This window comes from Dufourea novaeangliae, unplaced genomic scaffold, assembly GCF_001272555.1.
Source record: "Dufourea novaeangliae isolate 0120121106 unplaced genomic scaffold, ASM127255v1 scaffold24, whole genome shotgun sequence".
Classification (NCBI taxonomy): Eukaryota; Metazoa; Arthropoda; class Insecta; order Hymenoptera; family Halictidae; genus Dufourea; species Dufourea novaeangliae.
Window position 1 is genome coordinate 1,108,196 of NW_015373905.1, and position 26,422 is coordinate 1,134,617.

Below are 26,422 nucleotides of genomic sequence, written 5' to 3' on the forward strand. Positions count from 1 at the left end.
AAGCAGAATGAGCCTCTTTTCTTACTTTTTCCGTATTTCGTTTTAGCTAAAATTATTAATAAATATATAGACTTCAATAAATGATTTGGTATATTTATTTACATAGATTACTTAGCGACATCACACGCGCGCACACACGCAGAATTACAATGTTATATCAACATAGCTTTGTTCACCGTCCAAATAGCATTGTACGTACGAGATATACATATAATATCTGAAATATCAAATAAAAATACAGAAATCCATTCAGTATTTTCTTTTCACAATTAGTTTAAATCAAATGTTGTATATATTTGTTTAAAATCAATTATAATACCCCGACGGAACGTAACAAGCTATCATTCAATTACTGAGAATTCTACAGTGTGTTCCGTAATGAAACCGACAATTTCAATGTCAAAATCATCAACAAAATATAGAGTAATAAACCATGGGTGGATTCAGCTCTGTTACCGAGATAGAGACCGAAATGCTTATTCGTTCTACATAGTGCGTCGTTAACATAGAAGTCATTAATATTGCCCTCAAAATAATCCGAGTGAGTTCGTATTTGTACTGATTTTTACGAAGAACATCTCACCACCTCATTGTAATCCTTATTATACAGTGACTCATACATTTGTTCATGGAAAACTGTCATATTTGTTTAATTAAATTACATATCAAACCGTAAATTTTTATTTAAAATTCAGAAAAATGTATCATAAAAGAGTGGTAGAGTTGGAGGTAACACGAATAAGTAAATACATAAATAAATAAATAAATAAATAAATAAATAAATAAATAAATAAATAAATAAGGAGCATATAAGAACTTTTTACATTTACTTGTTCTTTTGAAAGTGTAAACGAATCTATGAGTCATTGTAAGTTGCTGTGAATTATTGTAAGTTACTGTTAGCAACATGCTTACTTGCATGTGTTATGTATATAGATAGGTACGAGGTATGGTTATTTGGAACAGTACGTGTAAAAGCAATGTCAGCCTAATATAAAACATACCATTAAGCAAATGTTAAATGTAAATCAGATAACTTAAATATGCATGATCATTTGTGACTTGTATCAATAAATTTTCCATATTTTGAAGACAGAGATAAATCGATCGATGGTTACATAATTTTTTTGTTGCTTATAATAACCTTTCGAACATGTTTGCCAAGTTTATCGGTTTCATGACGGAACACTCTGTATACAACTTTTATACATATGCTAATTGCACTGAATACTTTGTTAACAATCAAAACGGATTGTAAACTTTCAAACTAAAAATCTAAAAAAATATATAAAAAAAAGAAGAAACGTTTTTACATATTTTCCACCAATCTTTAACATGAAAAATATTTTTTGAAATAACATTTGACTACTGATAAAATAAGAACACAAATAGAAAGATTGATACAAACAGACTTAATTATACTTCTGTGATACAAAATACACATAACAAGATACATTTCACAAGAAAAAGGAGAAAATATTAGGAAATATGAGCACAAATAATTTGAAATAGTTCTAAAATCAAATTAATGGTCATAGACTTTCTAATATAAATTAACATATGAAAGAACTTTTCCTGACAGAGTTATGCAGCGATTATAATTGTACAAAATTGTTATATAACTTATATGTACATTTAAGTATAAAAATTATTTATTTATACTTTTCATATTTTATTAGTCGAGATGAAATATATGATGCTTAGATTTTCTTATTTAAATGGTACTAGTATGAAAATTAGGACGTTTTAATATGGATGTTATAATATTGTGTGTATAAAAGACAATTTTACAACAATGAATGAAACCTAATAGTTCATTGTTAAAGTGTATGTATTTTCAAAAAATACCAAAAATGCATCAAATTATTGTGAAACAGAGCTATTGATGTCTTGTAGTACTTTTCCCTTCTGTAGTATTTATATTAAAAGTACATGCGATAGTCTATGTTAAAATGCGTTCAATGTACTCATTCATTATGCAAGGTCACATACAATATTTATACAATCTATCCAGGATTTCGTAGATACAACACACATTTTTTCTTATTATGTAATGTAATGACTTTATGAGCATACGATAACAATTTATAATCCGTTAATGTGTAAGTGGACAGAATATACTTTGTTATCATATATGGATCATATTGTTTACTTATACATATGTATAAGCTATTACATACATATTGTTTCCATGCCAACAATTTGAACCCATTAAAATGTCCTATCCTAAATATTAAAAATGCAATAGCATCATTACTGCATCAACAAAGGAGAATGGTAGAAAGTGGTCAAATTCATGGTTGTTCCGGTACCTAAAATATTGACGAGGCAATATTCCGTATGTTCCAAGTAATTAGAAATGCATAATTATTTACCGAATAATGTCTCATTAATCTTTTGAGTATCGGAACAACCGTATATTTGATCACTTTTTATCATCCTCCTTTAGTGTATTAAGACACTGACAAACAGTACACCAAAAACTCAAGCACAATTAATTTCCTAAACCAAATATAATTTCAGTAATTGCACCTAAAAATAATCGCACACATTCTATGTCATTACTTATCCGTAAAATAATATCTCACTAGTTAAAGATAAATTTGTTAAAATGAATTTTCTTAATTACATCCAACAAATAGATTTATACAATCACAGGTCCTGTATATCATTATTTTTTATCGTAAATGCACACAACTTACATTCACTAATACTTCATCGTCATAAAACTGTATAACATATGGATATTGAGTCCAATCAAATTTGAGCAGCTACAATTTAAAATACCTGCACGTACATACCTTACGTATTTCAAGTACTAATAGTTACAATTAATATACTTAATACGTGAAGTTTGAAGAAAAACATCTTGTTAAGAAAATTAATGTCTGAAAGATAATAAACTGTATATTTTCTCACGTTTTGATTTAACAAAATATTAACAATCGCCACAGAAATTCAAAATACAATGCTTCACAGTTCGAACATTGATGAAAATTCCACGAGTCTGATGTAAGTTTGTGTAACAAATATTCATTGTAAATATATTGTCCTTCTAAGGTTAGTTTTAAAATTTCAACTTTATAGATTGTATCTGATAAAACTTAATGTTCATTGCAGTATTATTCGTTGATCAATTTTCTAAATTTTCAGACAGATGGAGATATACAATACAAAATATCAAGGTGGTTTCAAATATCACACTACATGTAGGTGATATGAAGATTCAAATTATTAATAATTTATGAAATAACTTCCTACAACATCATTCTCATTATAATCCAAAGGAGATCCTCATTCATTAATTTGTTAATTTTTTTACCTATAATAATTAGTACGAGTGCAAAATTTTATGTTACATAATGACAAACATTTTCTTGCCGTTCTTATAATAAATTGGTGATGTTAAATCATGACATTATTTACCCGATACATATCTTAAATACGCGACTAAACTTTTGTTTTCATTCACACTGATACGTAAACATGCTATTGATTGCTTAGTAAAATGAATCTTCGAAATGAAATTTGTGTTTGTAGCTAAATATGTGATTTAAATGATAAAAGTATGACAATTATTTTAACTTCTTTCACGCTACCCATGAGGCAATCGAGGTATATATACCTTGAGGATGAATTTTTCTCTTGTTATTATTTCTTCTACTTCCTTATCTAATCATGAATATAAAAAGGTTTGAATACCATATTAAATTCTCAAAATTGCATTATTACACTCTTAAGATTTTACTATCTGTGTAGCTGTAATATTTCTTCCCCAGATCTGTTTGGAGTATCTCGCTACTGATGGTACAACCCGAGAAATGCTAATTCTATAGAAAAAAAAAAACAAATCGAATCAGTTTTGTTAAGGTTTTTCGTTAAAGGTTTCGTTTTTGAAGGCATTCAACTTGTATATCGGCTGGTTACACGTACCTATAGTCAAACATAATCTTATACACTCAAAGGATTTTATAAGATAGCCAATATTCAATCAATATTTAAACTCAATTCTATTGGAAGCAAAATCACCACTACTACCAAAAGAAAAATAGTGTTCACATTTTCAATTTCTTTTTTATGTCAATAATGTTTTAATTATATAACATCGCATAAAGTAATCTTTTAAACTTTGATTATACCATCAGTTACGGAACAATAATGTACATGAGATAATAAGAAGAGACAATCTCATGCAAATGTATCAAAATGCAGAATGAAGAAAGGATTTTAAGACAATGTTAATAGGCATATATACCTCCCCAGATGAAATCTAGATAATTTAAATATACAACTTACAATCAATTACGTAAAAATCGATGCTGTTCAATATTCAATTAAGATTAACTTTATTGCCACAATCCTGCATAGTTACCATAAAGATTCATGGGAAGAGGACCGCCAGCTGCAAATAGTCGTGTACCTGATCCGTCATAGCAATGAGTATATATAGCAGGTGTGTACCTCACGTTTTGGAATCCATCAATATATTCTTCATCCGGAAACTAATACCATTATGTACGTGAGTATTATGTTTTTACTAAATTAATAACGTTGAATTTAAACTGGTGAAGAAATTAAAACATACTACGTATCCTTTAGATGCTTTGAGTATAACGGTCCTAATAGAATTAATTGAAGACTCCAGATATTTCTGAGCTCTAACATCGTAAAACATCAGCATTCCTAAGCCTGTTCCAATTGTTAAAACAGAGCCTTGGAAACTGGCTGATCGTATTCCACAACCGCTATACCTAAAGGAAATATATAACAATTTAGTAATTTTATGGAACTACTAAAGCAAAATATTTGAGGAAAATATGTATTGCATACCGTGATGGTACTTTTTTAATAATTTGTAGTGTCCTTGGATCTAACAATAAAGTGTGAGACCGACATCCTACTGCATAAACACCATTATCTTGTACTGCAAGGCAAACATTTTCTTGACAAACTGGTAATTTTCTAGATATCTTTTGTCTGAATGTCTCAGCAGACCAGATGTGTATAAAGCTATTCAAAGTAAGTGCAGCAATTTCTTTGTATGTTCTATGAAAAGCAAGAGCTCGCACTCTTTGAGCTGATCTGCATTCCTTGACACACACAGGTTGAATTAACCTAACAGAAGAAGAAACAGATTGATTAATATAATATTTTAGAGTGTAAACTGTTATCTATACATTGGATTGTACAACCTGTGTGTAGGCACATCTGCTTTGTCAGGGGCTTCTGCAAGATCACTGTCGATTCGCCATAAAGCCATTTTAGTATCTCTAGAACCAGAAACTAAAAATTCATCGTCTAGCCAACACATATCAAAAACCCAATCTCTGTGGGCACCTTCTCCCACACAAACTGGGTCTAACGTCGGTAGCCTGTATATCGCAATTTCATTACTATTTCTTGCTCCAGTTGATAAAAGAGTTCTGCAATATATAAAAAGAAAATTATAGGCAGAAAACACTACACAAGGTCAAAATAATATGATTTTTTCTTATCTGAATACCTTGATGGATTAATTTGAACACAATGTATACCGCACTGCTGCTCAGGAACAGCAGCACCTCCTGAATTAATTTGTCGGCCATGCAAGGAGGGTATTTGATCTAATTTCTGTGTTGCTACGTCATAAACCATCAATTTGTTGCATTTTGTACCAAATACTACTTGCCTATCACTTAACCACTGAGAGCAAAAGACCTTATTCATATTATTTAAACTAACTGAATATTCTTTAAATAATTCATGAGTCAATATGTGACGAAATCCATATTCTTGATTTATTTTCCGCACTTCTCTCGTATTTGTTTCCCTAGCACGTACATAGTCCACAAAGTTAAAAGATGTCCTTAAAAACTGTTTTCCTTCATTTATAGATTCTGCTTCATCATCACTTGATTCATAGCAGACAAAGTCTTCTTGTTTATCCAGTTTTCGATTTCTTTCCAAACTTAAAGCTAATCTATAAGAGGAAGTTAAAATAATTGTTTAATACCTTGGAATAAAATTGAAATACATATATATTATATATAGCTATTTTTATTTTTTATTACTTTACCTAGCACGGCGTTCTTCTAAACGATTGCCATTAGCACAGGGAGGATGTCTACCATAGACAGTCATTCTCTGTGTCTCAGCCATTTTTTTAAATTTTATTATTTATAAACTAAAGTTTGTTGTGTACAAAACTTTCGTGGCAATTATTAAAATTAGCCCTTGCCTATGTAATAATTGAAACTATTTTTAAACTATAGTCTCAAAAATATTAAGTTAAATATTCCTGATTATTATGTTCAATTGAATTACTTTCTATAAATGAAACATAAATAAGTGTTTCTGTCATTATAATTAAAATTATCCTTACTCGTTTGACTTCCAAAAGGAATTCAATAATTCAAACATCTTGTTTATGTTCATACAACAATACGATCATTGTAATGACCGACAAATACTTCTTAGAGCATTGAAAAATTATAGTGTACGAATAACACCGTCAATGGAAATCCCAATCTCGTCTGGCGAAATATTTATAAATGTGGTTGGTATGCAGTGAAATAACAAGAAACTCTTCTTGGCAGCAATTCTTCTCTAACTGAAACAAAATCAAGCTGTGAGCTTTTGTAGGAATTAAGAAATAATGAAAATAAAACTTATTCGTCGACAATAATTTCAGGATATATGCGTAATAATTTTTATCTTTGTGATTATTTATAAAATATGACAAACCTTACTAAATAGAGGAACGGCAATTGCCAAATCTATCAAGCTACCTATGTAAGCAAAACTACTTTCGGACGAAATTCCTTGTTCATCAGATACAGAACTTCATAATTACGTAACTCGTATGCACTTACAGAGAATCATATGAATATCAGGGCTTTACATCAAAATTATACAAAGAAATAGAAAAGAAAACCACGAAATTCATAATAAGTAAGGAGACCTTCGACACACCAAGCAACTAACCATCGCCATATTGAAACGAGCAGCAAAACCATATAAAATCTAACAAAGCCCACTGAAACATCCTAAACATGTCGTCTAGTGTCCTTGTGAAATATTTTCTTAGGGTTTCTTTATTTAGTGATAACAAGAAATAAATTGATTCCTGAACAATTACAGAAATCAAAGGGAGCAGCTTCCATCAATTGTCAACGAGAGAAGTTTACCCCCTCTACTAAACTTTAGATTACAGCTGACATTTTTAAAGAAATGGCGTCCTTTAAGAAAATAAATACCAAAGTATTTGCAAGATCAGGAACTGAATTAACCCCGGATAACATATATTGGAAAAAATATACTGTAAGTATGTTTTAACAAACAGAAGAACACAAATTTTTCAACAATCATAGTACATTAATTAGTTTATGATACCCACGTGTATATGACTTAACCTAACGTATAATGTTAAGATAAAAATAAACATATATTTACATATATACATTGTATCATAACATGTATCACATTTACTCAACAGGCTCCTGTCTTAGTTAAGGAATTTGGACCTATTGATTATATAGACTTTTCACCTGTGGAACCACATTATTTTGCTGTCACTTGTTCAGTAAGAGTACAAGTATATAATCCAATTACAAAACTAGTCACAAAAAATCTTAGTAGATTTAAAGAAGCTGCTTATGGTGGCTCTTTCCGCAATGATGGAAAGTTGCTTTGTGCTGGTGGAGAAGAAGCAGTTATTAGACTCTTTGATGTTAATACAAAAAGCCTTCTTCGACTTTTCTCTGGGCACAAAGCTGCTGTACACAGAACATTTTTCACCAATGACAATCTTCATATTGCTTCATTTTCTGATGATAAGACTGCCATTGTTTGGGATATACCCAGTGAAAAGCAAATTATATCCTTTAATGAGCATTCAGACTATATCAGAGCTGGTGCAGTAAGTCCTATTTCCAAAGATATATTATTGTCCGGTGGTTATGACAAACACATATATATGTATGATACACGAACAAACAAACAAATTCTTAATGTAAACCATGAAGCTCCTGTTGAAAGTTTATTATTTTTGCCATCTGGTGGAATATTTTTATCCGCAGGTAAATATACCTTAATTATATCCTATTCATATTACATTAATATATTTCAAATCAGTAAGAAATGTGTTGTACATTTACAAAAAGGTGGAACAGAAATCAAAGTATGGGATGCACTTGCTGGAGGAAGACTACTTGCAAAGATTATGCAACACCATAAAACTGTGACTTGTCTAAAACTGGCTTCGAATGGCCATAGGATTTTGTCTGGCTCGTTAGACAGACACGTAAAAATTTATGATTCTGGAACATATAAAACTGTTCATTCTTTGGACTATCCAAATTCAGTTCTCAGTATAGGAATTAGTGTAAGAAATTATTTATATTTTATATTATTTTAAATAGAACTTCTAAACATAATGAAATTTTGTAATTCCAGTCTAATGATGAAACCATAGTAGCTGGCATGGTTGATGGTTTAATATCTGTTCGGAGAAGAGAAGAAGATGTGAAAAATGAAAAACCACAACGTAAAAAAGTATCATATAGACATTCTGGTAAAAATTTGCATACACCACATGTAGACATGATCGTAAATGAGGATATGAAAGAAATTATGTCAAAGCATGATACTTATTTAAGAAAGTTTCAATATTCTAAAGCTTTGGACTGTGTGATGATGAGTTATGTTGTAAACAAAGCACCGCACGTTACGGTTGCGCTTATGCAAGAATTGATCAGAAGGCAGGGTTTAAAACAATCTTTTGCTGGTAGAAACGGCAAATCACTTGTAAATATTATTAAATTCTTAAATAAACATATAGGAAGTGTTCGATTTGGAAGAGTATTATTACATGCTGCTAATGTTCTGATGGGTATGTATTACATTTTTTAATTTTTTTTTTCAAATATTAATACGTTCGATACCATTGTATTGTTTCGAAAATGTTCATCAGAGACCACATTGGGTTTCCATCATTCTACTCAGTGGATTGTTCCTACAATCTTAATTGAGTATTAAATAGACATGAAATAAAGATAATGAATGCATAAAATATAGGCGAATATTACAAAATACATTCTGCTTTTATTTAATAAAGTATGCTGATTTGGAAATCGAAGCGTCACACATGTGACGCTAGTACCGATCATGTTTAATTTGTGCATATAACCTAATGATAAGCGTTATAATTTAACAGATGTTTATGAAGATCGTTTGGACGAACTCGGAGCAGAACCACGAAAAATGTTTACTCTTTTAGCGGCCAAATTGGAAGAGGAAGAAAATTTAATATTAGCTTTATCAGAATTGCAAGGAAAGTTGCACATGATATTGTCTGCTGCAGAAACCGCAGTTCCTGCACCAGTAAAAGACACTCAAATATTGGAACCTTCAAGTGCTGCTCAAAAGAATCTAATTTTGAGTATAGCATGAATGTAAGGCATTATATTATCGCATCGTGTATCATAAAAAAATTTTGTACATACTGTTCATATATATTGTAATAAAACTAAAATATCATACGTCATGTTTTCACTTATCAGACATTCTAAATCATAAAATACTTAACATAATGTACAATAGACCAGAGATTTTTTTTTAATTTTCTTAAATTACATTACATATCATTTACGTTTATACAATATAAACTATTAAGGCGTGTATCAAAGTTTACTTATTCCTCTAAATTATAGTTTATTGGCTTATTTCATGAAATTTCCTTTTTGAGATACTTTTGCCAGGCAGCAGAAGATGGTTTATCAGGCATTACCCACCCAACTGGAATTGCAGATGCATCACGATCTGTACTTATGTGTTTGTCCCAAGCAGTTCTAAAAATATAATAATTTTGCTATTGAGAAATTACATTCTTATACTACTTAATACCATTTATTTATGACAACATACTTACCTCGTAGTAATAAAATTAGTTAAATCTGTGTCATATTGATCACACATTAATATCTTTTTTCCGAATAGTACATTCTCCCACTCATCAAACAGATTCTTCTTTTGTTTTTCAATTCTTTCCTCATTATCAGTCTTTAACATTAATTTTAAACCCTGTTCTTCTATGGAATATTCTCTATCAAGTGTTGACCATTGTTCTGTTAACTTTGCTAGAAATAGGAAACATTTTCAATATTAATTGAATTTCTAAAATATTTATTAGAAATATAATTACAATAGTACCTATGATATTATTAAATGCTTCATCTGCTGCTGATGATAAATGTTCTCCTCTTGCCCTGGCAATATTAGCCTTAACACTCCTCAAATTTTTTAAGTCTTGTAACAGTCCAAGGTATTTCCTTACATCACTTCGTTTCATTCTGACATCAGATAAAATCATGTCTGCATCTTTACGTAAATTTTCCTCTTGTTTTTCTTTCTCTATTACAGCTTGTTCTTTTCTAATCCACGAATCAATCTGTGCATGCAATCTTGCTCTCCTTTCCATTTTCACTGTCTTTTCATGTTTCCATTTTGCCTTTTTAATTTTTTCTCTTAATCTCTTTTTTTTACGTCTCTCTAAGTCCTTCTTCAACTGACTTACAAAATTTTGATCTCTAATGGGTTCTAACAATTTCATAATTTCACTTTTTGCTGTTTCACAAATGTTCACTTTTTCTTGCCATTCGTCTTCAGATAAATTTTGTTCATCTTTTAGCTCTGCACAAATTATTTTTAATTTTTCGTTTAATTTGTTTGCCGATGTTATGGCATCTTTGGTAGTTGCAATTTTTGACTTTCGTTTAATTTTTCTCTGGTCATTTATATTTTTGGACTGATCTATGTCTTCAAGAAAATGATTGATGTCTTGTTCATCAGCCTGTCTTTTTTCTTTTGTAATTATGGTGATAGTATTTTTGCTATCATCATCAGAAGTTGCACTGATCGGATACATATAATTCGGATGTAAATTCATATTGTAATTGGCATTATAAATAGACTGATTTATTGGATGATACATATTGTAACTTTGATTCCTATAGTTTTGCTTGGAACCCTCTACAAAACTTTGATTATTAGACATAATCGTTTGAAATTGACACTTAATTTAGTAATATATAAAATGTCTTAATACTATCACTTCCTTTACACGTTAAATGATTACTTTAAGTTGTTATATATTTAGGTGTATGTTAGATGAAAATATAGTTCTTTCATAACTTTTGGCGGTTTCTGAATAGAATTAGTAGGCATCACTTTCTAACACATTTCCATGATCCCTCCATCTTTAGGAAGTTGAGTTTCAGCCTCTTGCAATACTTTTTCCGCTTCAATGTAATCTTCGATCTCTTTCAAATCTTGTTCTGTTTCTAAAATTTTTTTCAATTCTTCGAACGCTTTTACAAGTCGTCGTTGACAATCTGGTACCATCATTAGGGACTCTTGAAGAACCTCTTCTTGCTTCTTTATGTCATAACCATCCTTGTCTGTAAAATAATCATAAATCATATAAATATTGCATTCCCTGAAATTTCAAGAATTCTGAAATAATTGTAGCATTGCATGCGTTATAAGCGTGTCTACAAACGTTACAACAAGTTATGTATCAAATCAAACAAAGAATTTGATGGTTTAAGACGAAAAATGTACGAAAGCGTAGTAACAGATAACACAGCTATTGAAAGGATCAAATTTTGAACAAATAAAACATGCTTCCGGCAGCATATTTTGAAATATTCTCACCCTGTTCTTTTAATTTTTGTATCCTTTCACGTTGCTGTGCTGCTTCCTTCTCATATGTGACTTTTTCTTTCGCGAGTCGTTTCACTACTCCAGTTTTAATTTTTAGAGTTCTTATGCGGGGATCAGACATTGTTTTAATGTAAATAGTTTACCTCGTCCGTCGAAAATGAAGTGTTCACCGATTAAAGAAGGTTTTCCTTATAAGGTAAGATGAGTAATGAATTTGAGGGGAACTCAGTGACGTATAGGTTATACCGACTTATAGCCAGACTTGACTCTATATATTAAGTAATGCCCTTATGGCACGACACTTATCCAAGCTATCAATCGTTTCGATCGATCATTTGCTTATTTGTAATGCTTTCCCAAATTTAAAATGAAATAATAATTTTACATTAAAACAGCAATAAAATATACATTAGATAAGGCGTACAAACAATTTTAATTTTTGTTATAATAAATACTATTCGATAGTATATATGTATAATACAAAGCTTAAAAATTTATGTAGTATGAAAGAAATTTTTAATTTATAATTTTAATGAGTGTAACTGTAGAATTTCAAATTAAAATGTTTCTGATTCCAACAAATTTATTCCCAATATTAGTAGCATGAATCATTGTTATATATTAGTAAATAGACAAATACATGAAAGGTATTAATGATTATGACTACGAAGAAATTATGTCTAGACTGTTTCCGTTCGTATTAATAGTTCACTTTTATTTACAGATCCGTTAAATACGAATCCTGCTTTTTATCAACATCTTCACCGTCAATAATTTCGCGCCATCTGATTTCGAACGTTCGAGACTTGCAGGAAACTTCAAACGGTATCGCAGTATATCCCCCCACACTTCCGCAGAAAAACGCTACATCGTGTCTGCATTGAAAGGTGCAGCAAGAGAGAAACAGAAGGGTTAATCGTGTATTGGTTTATACTTGATTTCCCGAGACATGTAACGAACAATAGTGGCAAGATTACAATGCAAGACGATATTTTCCCGGCAGCAGAGAAAATCCTTTCCGACATCGAAAATGTGGTGAAGAAGAATCCGTCACTGTGAGTGTTTTCTTAGATACATTACGAGGGCGGAGTCTTTAAAAATATCTGTGAAATGTGCCACTAAGTTCTTCGATTAGGTGCATCGGCAGTACCTATTACATTCACGATTAAACATAACCGTTACTGTGTTCACGATTTCCATTCCAACATATTCATAACACTGTCACTTATACGTTTTAATCGGATACGCGTACCTACGACGCTTGGCAAAAGGTTTGGATAGTAAATACAGTATCAGTAATGTTGGTATCTGATATCTGCAATAGGAAACTGGCGCCATCACGATTATTAAATGTTATAATCACAATGGGTGTATGTGTTTTTTTGTATGTGCATATTCACGTGAAGTATAATTTATAGCCAGTACACTGTACTGTTAATTATGTACAATGTACAATAACACATTAAATTATAATTACATGCATTAAAAATATGCAAACAATAGCGATGTTTTTCACATCACGGAATTATTGTTATTTTCATATCTTTCTAAATATATAAGGTCCTTATGTTGTTATATAATAATTCATGTATACAGATATATATTTCACACATTTTTAATATACTCTGTATTATTTATTTTATTTTTTAAAGATTGTTACTTTTGATGAAACAAGGGGGTATTATAATTTATATACACTACATTATATTATCTGAACGACATACATATATATTTTATAATTCGTCGTTCCAAGCATATCAATGTTTATAATATCTCTCAAATATCAACTTACAATTGTGAATATGTTATTTTAAAAAAAAACTATTATTTATTATTGGTTCGATTTTTTGTATTAATTTAGGAGAAAAATGGAAAGAAACATTCTTCGTGTATAATTTCAGGAAAGCCTTCGAAATAGTCCCCGCGGAAGATAATGAAAATAAATCACCAGTATTTCATCAGGAGGACTGTCTTGGATTGGCGTCATGGTGCGTGCAACCGCTTTGTTCCTACGCTTATCGTCGACTTTTTGAACTTCGACAGAATAAACACAGGCGAGAGGAGCCTAGCACAATAGCAAAATGGTTACTAGGTGCTCTGCTGTTAAATCCGGATGTCACCACTTTTTGGAATATGCGACGCGAGTTAGTGAGAAATCACAAATTAGAGGTGTCAGAGGAATTCGCGTTTTCACAGTTGGTGCTTTACCATAAGCCGAAATGTTTCGAGGCGTTCGCCTACCGACGGTGGTTGCTGTCGTACGTGCTCAACGCGAAGGACAGCCGGTACGATTTCAATTCGGCGGAATCGCCGCTCTGCACGGAATTAAACCTGGTGACCACATGTGCGGACAGGTACGCCAACAACTACGACGCGTGGAGTCACCGGCGACACGTGATGACGCTACGCGAGTCGCGTGGATTCGTTTATCCAACGTTCGAGAACGAGTGGAAGAACACGCTTGCTTGGTGTCAACGACACATATCGGATTACAGCGGGCTGTCCTATCGACAATTCTTATTGCAGAAGTACATGTTTGAGTTCAAAGAACTGCCGAGGGAGTCGTTGATAAAGTGTTTGCCGGCGGTCGCGGAGCAATGCAGGGAGGAACTGTTCGGTTACATTAAATCGAACGTCAGTGATACGCATAAATTACAGAGGCTGTTTAATGCCGCCGGGACGGAATACAAGGTGACTTCCTCGAGTGCGGAACAACAAACGTACTTCCGTACAATGTCCTACTGGACGGAAGAATGTCGCGCGAACGAGAGCGCCATTTGCATGTATAACGATTACGAGGCTCTCTGGTGTCATCGTAGGTTCCTGGCCTGTATTCTAGTGCGTTTCATCGCGACGTATATAAAACATTCCTGCCGTAGGGACGAGCACGCCGAGAAATCGGTTGAGGCGACAACAAATGTTCAAAACAAATTAGCCGCGAACGAAGACGACGTGACGTTGTGCCATGATTTCCTTGTGGAGGCGTTTCGCTCGCGTACCGAGAAGCTCGCGGAGCTCGCGACGAAACGTGACCAACACGAAAAGATGCTTGTCGAGAGATTCTTCAAATTTCTTCGAAGTATCGGATTCGAGATCAGGTGTTGATCCCGCGTTAGCTGTTGAAATTGTACTTTTAAAAAAGATGCGCGCGCATTCAGCTGTTAATCCGACTTGTATCGGCAGAATAACTCTTACTCTGTATTCCACGCAGATGTTATTCCTAGATACGTATACTACACACATGAATTGTATCTCAATAGTGCTCTCTCGTCCAAACCGTTCGGCGCGGCGTAACCTTCTCTGCGTATTAAACACTACACAATAGCGCGGGTTTTATTAAATAAGATCTAACTATACGTACGACGATTGTAGAATGAAATGGAAACGAGTATTGATACTTATTTTTGAAATGTTTATCGTGTATTGTTTGAAGAGTGTTTGAACGCGATGTCGCGTAAATGACCGTTGGGATACATACGTTGATTGGTTACGCGTTTGATTTACAAAACGCGGATCCGATCTTTACGAGAACCTAGTACAATTGCGTGATACAAAGGAAAAAGTGTCTTTTGAGGCTATAGGGAAGTATTACTACGAGGACAAACGTGTATAGCCGGACATTGATAAAATATGAAAGAAGAAGAAAAAAGAAATGTTAGTTTTGTAATCATGCGTTTTTAGTCACCTTAGCACTTGCGGAGTCTGTTCGAAGCGGACTGTATTACATTGGCCAAGCCAATCCGTTTTGACGCAATCACGTACACACGACATTGGCCACGTTGTTCCCACTTTGGCGTGACAATCTGACCAAAAATAAACCTTTAGACTTTTGACTGGACTGTCCTCAGTCTACCGGGAACGGTCGTTAAAGCGCGTGCGATCGCACGATTTCTCATACACGGACTCCTACTAACTTCCGGTTTCATTGTTACATGTTAATAAAGTTCAGTGAATCCTGTCATCAAATTTTTTTGTTTGCATAACATTTCTGATGCTGCATGTGTGTTTATGTTATACATCGGAACAGGACACTAATCCGGAGATACATAGTACATACGTCTGTGTGGTTGTGATGTGTCTTGACCTTAATCGTTCTCAGTACCTTTAAAATCCCGGATTCAACATCGACGACGACATATATTTTCCAAATAGTACGATGACGAACGTAGCACTTTCACTCGGACGTTCGACGCCAGCCGAAGAAAACATCTCGGTATCATCTTCTAGAACTTGAATTCCCGATATTACCTATCAAACCGTATCGTGACCATTGACCGAGAAATCTTGAAAACATATATGTATGACGGCGTATGCACCGCGATAGGTTACTAATTTAACAGCAAACACTGTTCTCGATTCAGTCCAGATGTTCCCCGGTGAAAGTAACGTCATCCCGTGCCGCCGGTAGGTCCGTTGTTGATTCGCGTGCAATGATTCGAATCGGTCGACAACTGAATCTTATTCACCTACTGATATAGTTTTTTTTTTGGGAGGAGGACAACCGTGTAAATACATACATTGTATGTATAGTATGTTGTTTCACGCGAAGCAGTGAGTAGCTCGAGAGACTTGCGGAGGGGGGGTGCAAGGGCATCGATGCAAACACAATATTGCTAACGGATTACACTTAATATATTGTTAAAACCTCGCACGTGACTATTCCCTATTATTTTCATTGGCCGATTGGTTCGATTGTGCCACGAGGAAAGACGAGGCGGTCGATAGGCATCCTCAGAAATTCCACCGGTACGACACGACCGACGAGGTTGGCATTGACGAAGTGTGCAGTGGCGGGTCGGACGAGGCTGTCTTTGTTGGTTCCGTAGCCGGAAACTGAAAGTGTCGGAAGTTGGGTTAATGGCGTCCGAAATTGAATCCACCGTTGAAGATAACGAAGATTCGTCGACACCTGGTGTGATGCAGCTGTTTCGAAAAAAGGGTAAGAATAATGTTTTCAGCCTGTGTAACCGTTGCATTGTGTATTTGTATCATTGCGTACCTATCAGTTTCTTCGTGAATTTGAAGAAATTATGCGTGTGGAACTGAAAGTTAACATTGCGTTATTTTTAAAAACTGGAATGTGCATAGTTTAAACGATAGAAAGTAAATAGTCTGATAACTATCGAAAGATAAATAGTTATTATTTGATGCATGTAGATCGTGTAATTACTTATAACTAATGATGCAAGTATACTTTATTCGGAAACTTAAATGCACAACGAATATTTAAATTTGTTTGATTAAGCGAATGTAATTATTTTTTATATTTTGATGTATTATGAATTTTGTATTTTTAAGCATTATTGATAGATACACTGTTAACTATTCGAAGTATCTTGGAATGGTAAACATGTATATTGTCAGGAAGCCACTGTGGTGACTTCATACAGCAGGGTTTCGTGAGCAACATGCTTGTTATATGTATAGCATAGAAACAGCGCGAGAAAGGCGATTTTAGTTTTAACTACAGTTACAGCAGTTTCTCTGTTGCTTTGTATAATATTTGATTTTAGTAGTTTTAATTGCGAACGTAGTGTTTGTCTTTACATTGCCTCGCAAAGCAGGGCAGTATTACTGTTTAAAATTTTTCTTACAATATTCACATGTTCAAGTAAATGAAGACATAAAAATAGAAATTACTTGGAAAATAAATTAGTGTTTATCGAAATGTTAAATACTTTGATCTTGACCTATTTTTTAGAATTTGTTAATTTTTCGATTAAGGGTGTGCAATAATGTCAACAGAATATGAAAATAATTAGTTACAAAATTTGTTAACGGCTGTAATTTGGCGTATTAAAGTAAATATGGTGGAAAGTCTCGATGACCTTGACCAATTTTAACGCAGCCATTTCATGAGCCAGCGTAAGGAATTCAATAGATTAGTAGATTAGAATTGATTAAATTTAAATTTGGATTCTTCAAAAGTTACATGATACTTTCGATGAAATTATTCTGAAAATAAATTATTATTCGAAACGCGATATGTTAGAGAATTAACAGAATCTATTAAATAATTGCTACTTGGATCAATTTTCGAAAGTCTTCAAAATTTTGTTGAAACTATTATAAGAAACGTATAAGGCAACTTTTTGCATAAAATACGTTCAAGTAACAAATAAATCATTAGGACCTTGACCTAGCTCCCAAGCAGCAATTTAATTTTCAAGTGTTTTACAATAAACACCCTAATTTTAGTGAAATAGAAACTTAAGGGAAGGTATTATTAGACGAGCAACAAATTCGCCTTAGAACTGAACGTGCTCAAACAAAGACAGATTAATGGGGTCTTGACCCAGTTTTCCAAGTAGGCAGTTTAAATTTTAATCATCCCCGAGAAACATTGTGACTTTAGTGAATTGGGGTAAAAAGGGAAGACACTGAAAAATAACGGGAATCTGAAACATTAAAGCAAAAATCAGATACGAGGGTAGAAAATTCTTGAACCCTGACCTATTGCCCAATTAGTTACGTATAGATTCACTCTCCCCTCTTATCCTTTATTCATACTCTTGCTGGGTAGCCGTGCATATATGCGTGAGTGTGTGTCTGAGAGAGAAAGAGCGAGTTCAAAGTGACATGCGCTATTTAGCATCTCCGGATATATGTGAATTTTGTATACATAATAATCCAACGTGTAGAAGCACGTCGCGTTTCGTGAAACTGGTGAAAATCCGTTAAGATGATTGACTCATCGTTGGTGATACCTAACCCGGGGACTTATTTACGTAGCGTACGCAACGAAATGTCTGTTTACATTTGCGTAGGTACATAAAACGGTAAAAGTTATTCAAAGGTGTTTTGTGAAATTTCTTTCGAGGCTATAAACAGAAACCTAGGATTTTCAGCGATGAAGACGTATGTCGTATGTGTATATGTGTCATGATTAAACGTCAATATGGACGGACATAATGTATTATGAACATTTTTAAAATAATTTTTTAGAAATAAAGATTTTTCGAATTCCTATAATTCTCTCGAAATAACAGTGTTCAAATTGTATCATTTTACCTGTATTTCTCGTAATGTGCAACATATTTTTTTAAGTAACGGTTACAACGTACATATGCGTCAGCGACAAAAAATTCGTGCTACTGCGGGCATTTTTTGTCTTTTAAGTCTTACGAACATCCTAGGGATGTCCAAAGTGAACGTAGGATATTCGGATATAAACTGGACATGAAACGGACGTCCGTTGGATGTACGTTGGATGTTAATATGTTTATCATTAATGGGCAGCGGATGTTTATGCATTTATAGCGTCGGTTGACTTGTAAAACGTAGCAAAATAAAGATTCCAGTAAAATTAAATATTATTAAAACTTATAATATAGGAAAGAAATTTCTGTGGAATTTTGTTTCTCCTACATATATATATATATATTACTGTCAACAATTGTAAAGTTGCATAAACATCCACCGTCTTGTCACTTATTGAAAATACTCAATTAAAATCTGATCGTCGGCTTATTAATTCAGTTATTGCAGATCCTTGAAACTATATGCTATTACGGTAAACATCCAACATAATCGTCGTATTATACGGACATACTTACCAGAAGATTCCGGTTTATCCAGTTCAGAAGACTACAGCCTCACAGAGCAAAATAATTTATGTCGATGTGGTTGTTGGAAACAGATGTAACTATGGTATCGTTCCTTATAATGAGTAACGAGTACACAGTTATATTTACCAATCATTGTATTCGTCGCATTATCGCGTTACCCTTTCAAGAATTGCTCAGACGCATTATTGCTCGACGATCACAATTGTTTGTATGTATACTTATGTCGCGTCGTGCGTGTCCGCACTATCCGCACATACTTATCACGAGCAGAGAATACTATGCAGTTACTGCTGATCTTGGATGGATTTTAACATCACGGTGATTGATAACTCTGAGACTTGTACCGTATAAAGAGAAACTACTTTTTCTTGGCTCATGCACTTAGGCTCGTTTGTAGTAAAATATAAATTTATGCGTGAAGCGGCGCGAAAACAGGATTAGATAGATTTTATTTGAAAAAGAACAGGGAAAAAGGAGGATAAGTAATTACCGAAGTAAAGGTAAAAAATACATTTGAAATTTAATCAATTATTCTTAAAAAATAGACACAAACAAGAAATTTGATAATTTAATTATTTAATTTAATTAATATAATAAATTCATTTTAATTAATACATTTGACATTTCAAAATAAATGTTCAAACAAATTTCCATTCGATAGGTAAATATACGTGGTGCCTCGTAAATAGTTTTCAATACTTAAGGGGTGGTAGTGAAGCTCAAAAATGGAATCAAAATAGCCTGTAATATTATGTTAGGTAATATGGCATTGAAGTTTTAAAATATTTTTATCTCTTATTAATGAGTAGGGACAGAACAGAAACGTCCGAATATACAGGATGTCTACTCTCAGGTAACTTGATCATCTTGAATAATGGCTTAATGATACACTTTATGAAAATTTTGACGCATGGAACTTAAATGGCATCAGGGGGCACATCTTATAAGGTGTTTTTTTTGTGGGTGGAGGCATTTCAGAGATTTCAAGGTAACCTTGATTTTTTTTAAATAGAATGACCTATCTTTTGTACCATAGATCTAAACCTAATAGTTAACGAGATATTTACAAAATAATCACTGTAATGAAATCGCTGTATTGAAGTTGGGGGACATCAGTTCGAGCACCAACTTCCAGATAGTAAGTACGTATTAACAATAATTATTTATGTAGAGGTCAAGAAAATTGACAGTTTGTTTAAATATTCATGGATCCCACATCTTTTGACTGCTAAATTACATAAAATTTTCAACATGAGTAACTGCGTAGATTACGATCGAACAGAAGCAAGTATACACTATATGTAAGCACTGCATAGGGGAAAGTAGGGTAAAACAGGGAACCGATATATTTTTTCGGTTAACAAAGAATCAGAGGTGCAAAGAAATAATTGTCAATAACACTGCAAGTTTTAAGTTGACCTTAGACTATCGGAAAATGAGACCCTTCGTTTAAAACAAGTATTTGACTAATAAGGGAAATAAGGTACCCAAAAATGAGGTTCCCATTTCGAAGGATGTAAAATTTAATATAATTACGAAGTCTTTATTTCTTACAATTAAATACTAATTAGTACACTTATTTTAACTTATTCTAACAACAAAAATTATATATAGGTATATCAATAAATATATGTAGACACTCGAAGGGGTCATAAATTAGACCAGTGGTGGGCAACTCGGCGCCCGCCAAATTCACTGGCGGGCAACGGCGTGGAGTGTGTGGGCATATGGCAGTGCTGGGTGAAATGTGTGAGTTATCTATCATTTACTTCACACACAAATGTGTCGTGAATCACGACTCGTGATGTGTCCTCTGCCTCGTAACCCTCCACAGGAGTCCGACATCTATCGTCGTATGTCCCAAAGAATGAAAATTTCGACGACAAACGTATGAAACTATTATATATGAAGCTTTAAACATCGTACGGAAGATCTACAAGTTACAGAAGACGGAATTATTTCTATTGTTATAAGTCTGAATAACATTTAAGCCATGTTTTACTGAATTTATGCACATATTGTTATAAATATATTGTAAACTCGTATATATAAGTAGTATTTAAGGCAATTGTTGTGAAATTTATTCAAATACTATTATAAATTGTGTATCTTTTTCAGATCTCTTCAATAAAAAACAGTTAAGTGGTACATATGTGTTGTTTAGTAAACCTATCACTACGACTATCTCATATTTTCCATAAATAAATAAATAGTAATTGGTAAACTTAGTTAAAATTGCATTAAAATAAATTTGATGTTCAATTTAATGCGAAATTTGAATTTGAAAAAGCACGGGAAAACTGCAAAATCGGATGGTGGCGGAAATTAGAACTAAATCCAAAACTTCTTGGTATAGTTCCCGAAGTCGCCACCAGACGGCGCCACATGACAGTTTGGGCCTTTTTCCCCACGCTTTTTGTAAAAGTTTTAGAATTAGTTCCAATTTCCACCACCAGGTGGTTACCGTAATTTTGGCAAAATCTCAATTTTTCAAGTCTCCCGCGCTTTTTTAAAAATTTTGAGAATGAATTATTTTGCTATTATTTATTGTTTCTGATCATTTTTTTGGTAAATTGAAATTAGGAATAGGAGTGGAGATAGTGCTGGGGTTAATGAATAATGCATATGTATGATTTGACTGTTTTCTATTGAAAGATCGTAAAAAAACATACAATTCACAATGGTATTTGTATAAAGTTAATAATAATTATCTTAAATACCACTTACATATAATACTACTTGATATAAAGGCACCGTTTTTGCGTGGCTGACACACGATCAGGTTGTTCCTATCTTTTTTGAATAAAAAGAAACGTAAATGATTATTAATCTATACGACTGATACTCTAGTTTAGATTAAAATGTACGGGAAGTGTCAAGAAATCATATATCGTCAAGAACGACAAATACATATATCGTGACGTTTGCTGCCTCGCATTGCGTCCACAGGAGCCCGCGGCTGCCCACCACTTGCCCGTACGGGCAGGTATGCCCGATAGATATACGTATAGGTATACATATAGACGAGCATAAGCTACCACTTTGGGCGAGGGGACCGTAGGATTGAAGGGGAAAATACAGCGGTCGTTAGATATACGTCGGTTAGCTTCGGATGCATTCGGCTCGATTCGGCTCGTTATTAATGGCTGGGGGGGTGTGTGCCGTACTATTATTTAACGCTTTATACTATTTATTAATTTTGTTAAATACATATATCTATACAAACTACAAGACATACGAAATTTTTAACGTATAATAAGTATATTCTTTTCATCTCTCATAGCATACATGTATGTAACGTGATTGTATACCCGAATAGCACCGAAAAGGAACGAAGTTACCCGATTTATAACTAACCACAAACAAAATTACCTTTTAATGTAGAAACTGCAATCTTTGAAACACAAACACATTTTTTGAAAAGGGTCTTATAGTTTTTGAGAAAAAAATTCCCAAAGAACACTCTTTTTTCGGCCTCCTGACTGAGCATGACCCCTTAATCCCAATCGTATCCTCCTTTGGATGCAACGGATTGCCGCACCAGGACCCGGCACGGGAGTAAATATTGCAGCTTTCGGTTGCGCCAATCGTCGCGAGAAACACTGGCTCACGACTTGTTCGCCGAGAAGTTCATTCTGTTTATTGCTTCATCGTGGAACTCCTCGAAAGGTGTTGCCGTTGCCGGAAATAATTCGGAATCAGATGGGATCGGCGAGAGAAGACGACGATGTGTACGTGTCTGAAATATTCAGGGAAATGCGGTACTACCGACAAGGATGCGCGACCCCTTGCCAAAAACGTGGCTGCCCTTGTACTTGGGAGACGGTCAACTTTTAGTCGTTAGGCAGATGTCCATGAGGTCGTTTCTCACACATTAACGGTTTTTATTTATCGCACTTGGAACGGCGAACCAAGAATCGGCGCGTCTGGTCACTTTTTCTGCCCCTCTAATAGATGCGCCGTCCAATGTGTGTTGCGCAAACGGCATCACGCGTTGCTAGTCTGTTTCGTCGAAATCACTTTCAGACTTCCGCTTACGTTTTGGTACTGTATTACTGTATATTGATTCTACGCATCTTTTTCCTGGTATTATGGCATTGCGAATTTATCAAATCCAAGGTAAGCTATTCCGACATACATTAACTCCGCTAGTCTAGCTAGTGGTTTTCAACAAATTAATGATCGTTTGATGCTTTTATTTTTTTAAATAATGAATCGCTTCGGATATGTCATTATTGTGTTTTTAGAGTAATTTGTGAAAAGTAAAGGTGGAATAAGTTCTTTTTCAAGTAAATTTTTATTAGGGGCGGATTGGAACTTAATTTTTAAACTTTCGAAACTCTCGAAACTTGAAGTGCTGATTTTGTTTTGCAAGAGGAATAGACTTTCGTTTTAAGAACAGAAGTCTCAACAAAATTTTTACATATATCTTTATTGACTTTATTTCTTTTCCGAGGGGTTTCGATGTTTTGAGAAACCCGTCTGTAATTTTTATTTTACTCAGTGTTTCTTTAGTTCTATTAGCACATAAGGAACCATTTCGAAGTATCAATCGCAAATTTTAATGAAATTTGGTAAAGAAGTAGCGAGCTAGAAAATATCATTTTCTTTATTGACAGACATTTACATTAAAGGGGTGAACACAGCTCTCTGTTTGGGGAGGAAAGCACATTTGTCAGATACATCTCGAAAACTATTAATGATGGACAAAAACTTTAAATTATAGAATTGCGTAGCTTTGTAACCGTATGGAAATCAAGCATATTTAAACAAAATTTCTGTTTTCGTAATATCTAATACAACTGGTGTTTTACTTGCACCTTTGGAGGCTGTTTTCAACGCTTGTGTATTAAATATCAACCGACAAAAAAATACATCTCCAATATTTTTTCATATACTCATAGAATTTGGATACAATTCTACTGCAATATTAAATATTACGCCAAAATTTTGTAACTCTGGGAAAGGAGGGGGGGGGGGTTAAAGCCATTTTTTCCGTCCAGTGGGTGGGGGCAAGTGCCCCCCCCCCTGGCTATGCTAATTCACTGCATTATTAAAATTACAACCTGAAGGTTCTTTTTCTAATCACACGAAAATTCAAGATCAAAAAGACAATTCACTGTCTCCTTTGAAGGTATTGAATTGGATGGTAGATCGACAATTAATTGATGTTTTCCCGAATGTATATATTGCACACAGATTACTTCTAACTAGTCCTATCTCAAATTGTGAGGCTGAAAGATCATTTTCTGTATCGATGAGAATAAAGAATATATTTAGAGCGACTATGTTAAATGATTGGTTATCATGCTTAACACGTTTAGCAATTGAAGCTGAATTATTAAGATCTATCGACTTTGTACTCATATTTTGAAGATTTTCATGGCAGAAGTTGCATTTAAATCACAGCACGGGCCGTCGTTGATCTGATTACAGTAACATGTCTTTAATGCTCTCACGTAACTGACGAGAAACCGAAGACATACTACACTAAGGCTAAGGTTAACGTGATGCAAGAATGTTTTAAACGAATTAAAACACGGCCACCCAGGAATAGGTTAGAGTCGCGTCTGTCCCAGCATTACCACACCTGTTTCTTAAACGTCAGTTACTGTTCGCTCAACAGAACCAACGTTCGCGCTACATTTCCTCGGTATGACCATCACCTCGAGCAATTTCTTACGTTCTTTGTGTAGTAGCATCGCGGAAGAAAACAATCACGGTTGCTTTCATGTGGGGACGAGGACATCACTCAGGTGATACTAGAATTATTATTATTAATAAGTTTATGTGCAACATTATCATTTACGAAAAGTGATTATTTTAAACGAGCTTTCAAATGGCCGATGCAGTGCTGCCATTTTAAAATTTACACAAAGTATGTACATACATCGTGTTTTTCTTTGTACGAAAATTAAGCAATTTTCGTGTATTTCTTCCATGATTATTTGGTCTATACTTATTCGAAGGAATATTAGGTAAATATTTACAATAAAGCACGTCCGATTTCGATGATATTTTAATATGTTGTAAATGTCATAACCCTGAGCATGGGCGTAGCCAGATTTTCAGTCAGGAGGGGGGGCAAAAATATTAACACATCGACAGCCACAGTAAAAAAAGGCTGTACGTAGCCAGACACACTTTATTTTGTTTTTACAGTCATAAATCGTTGAAAATGTATGCGTTTTGTTAATAGAGGCTGTTGTTCATGTTTCAAATTATACTGCAATATTAAATATTACGCAAACATTTTGTAACTCTGGGAAGGGGGGACAAAATCCAATTTTTTTCTTGTAGGGTGGAGCAAAAGCCACTTTTTTCCGTCCAGGGGGGGGGGGGGAAACGTTTTTGGTAAACGTTGAACTCCATTTCCATGCCAATTGATGTCAACTTACAATAAAAATACTTTGTTCTATCACTAGTAGTCTGTTACCAGACTTGGGCAAATTTCATTTGAAATAAAAACAAGACACAACCAATTGAAATAATTTTTTTTGGAAATTTATTTTCAATACTGTTATTTGAAAATAAAAATATTATCGATTCATTTGAAAGAATAGCAATTTCAAATAATGAATTATTTTGTTTGCAAAATAATATGCAACAAAAAGATTTTATTTTAAAAAATCTTCACAGCAATTTGCTTTAAGCAGAACTCGCTCTTCAAAAAGCTCATCCGTGAGAGATTTTCCGTGGCCTTTTATCTGAAACACGTTTATTTTCAATTTTATATCGAAGTAGACAAAGGGAATTATGTAGTACTTCTCGCAGCCGATTTTGAAAATATCAATATTTTACAAAATGGCGGCTGTTTCAACATAAATTTGTAGTTTTCGACATAAAGTATCAACTTCTTTTGTTACTAAAAAAAGAAAAATTGCACGAATCAAAAATTCACTTCCTCAAGTATAATAGACTTTAGTTTTAAGAATATTACCACAAAGTTTCTTTCAAATTGGTTCAGTAGTCTTTTAAATATTTCTGGTACCAATTTTGAAAAGTGCATTTCGAGTAAAACGCTGTTAAATGTCAGCCATTTTCTTGTGTTGATAGATACATAACTCAATCTTTCAGAAATTATTAAGGAAATAACATATAATAAGATGTATACATCAAATTGTTAATAAACAATAATTCTGCATATGTAAAAA

The 26,422-nt window shown here is 33.5% G+C and overlaps 6 protein-coding genes across 7 annotated transcripts in view; 3 read left to right on the plus strand and 3 right to left on the minus strand.

The window, feature by feature from the left end:
- Window positions 1-4,263: 4,263 nt before the first annotated feature.
- LOC107193772 (DDB1- and CUL4-associated factor 12) lies at window positions 4,264-6,138 on the minus strand. The gene is made up of 6 exons (XM_015583277.1): window positions 6,056-6,138; window positions 5,504-5,959; window positions 5,193-5,423; window positions 4,831-5,115; window positions 4,586-4,751; window positions 4,264-4,502 (listed from the first exon to the last, which is right to left on the minus strand). Exons 1-6 carry the CDS (start codon window positions 6,136-6,138, stop codon window positions 4,347-4,349), a joined length of 1,377 nt encoding a protein of 458 aa, XP_015438763.1. The 3' UTR covers window positions 4,264-4,346.
- Window positions 6,139-7,209: 1,071 nt separating this feature from the next.
- On the plus strand, window positions 7,210-9,430 carry LOC107193786 (U3 small nucleolar RNA-associated protein 15 homolog). Its single transcript, XM_015583291.1, has 5 exons — window positions 7,210-7,299; window positions 7,475-8,057; window positions 8,142-8,362; window positions 8,434-8,869; window positions 9,194-9,430. Exons 1-5 carry the CDS (start codon window positions 7,210-7,212, stop codon window positions 9,427-9,429), a joined length of 1,566 nt encoding a protein of 521 aa, XP_015438777.1. The 3' UTR covers window position 9,430.
- A 173-nt stretch (window positions 9,431-9,603) lies between these two features.
- On the minus strand, window positions 9,604-11,032 carry LOC107193783 (programmed cell death protein 7-like). The gene is made up of 3 exons (XM_015583288.1): window positions 10,189-11,032; window positions 9,908-10,115; window positions 9,604-9,827 (listed from the first exon to the last, which is right to left on the minus strand). The coding sequence occupies exons 1-3, from the start codon at window positions 11,030-11,032 to the stop codon at window positions 9,704-9,706; spliced, it is 1,176 nt and encodes a 391-aa protein (XP_015438774.1). The 3' UTR covers window positions 9,604-9,703.
- A 176-nt stretch (window positions 11,033-11,208) lies between these two features.
- Window positions 11,209-12,002, minus strand: LOC107193761 (tubulin-specific chaperone A). Its single transcript, XM_015583265.1, has 2 exons — window positions 11,692-12,002; window positions 11,209-11,435 (listed from the first exon to the last, which is right to left on the minus strand). Exons 1-2 carry the CDS (start codon window positions 11,819-11,821, stop codon window positions 11,209-11,211), a joined length of 357 nt encoding a protein of 118 aa, XP_015438751.1. The 5' UTR covers window positions 11,822-12,002.
- On the plus strand, window positions 11,819-14,867 carry LOC107193760 (protein prenyltransferase alpha subunit repeat-containing protein 1). Its single transcript, XM_015583263.1, has 3 exons — window positions 11,819-11,896; window positions 12,425-12,755; window positions 13,602-14,867. Exons 2-3 carry the CDS (start codon window positions 12,679-12,681, stop codon window positions 14,803-14,805), a joined length of 1,281 nt encoding a protein of 426 aa, XP_015438749.1. The 5' UTR covers window positions 11,819-11,896; window positions 12,425-12,678; the 3' UTR covers window positions 14,806-14,867.
- Window positions 14,868-16,393: 1,526 nt separating this feature from the next.
- LOC107193792 (GRAM domain-containing protein 3-like) overlaps window positions 16,394-26,422 on the plus strand; it is a 154,628-nt gene continuing 144,599 nt past the window's right edge. Inside the window, exon 1 of one of the 2 annotated variants that reach the window (XM_015583296.1) lies at window positions 16,394-16,639. In XM_015583296.1, coding sequence (XP_015438782.1) covers window positions 16,558-16,639 — 82 coding nt within the window. In that variant the 5' untranslated portion in view covers window positions 16,394-16,557. Of the gene's footprint in view, window positions 16,640-23,355; window positions 23,388-26,422 lie in introns of those variants that run through there. The other variant, XM_015583297.1, reaches the window with a different exon arrangement.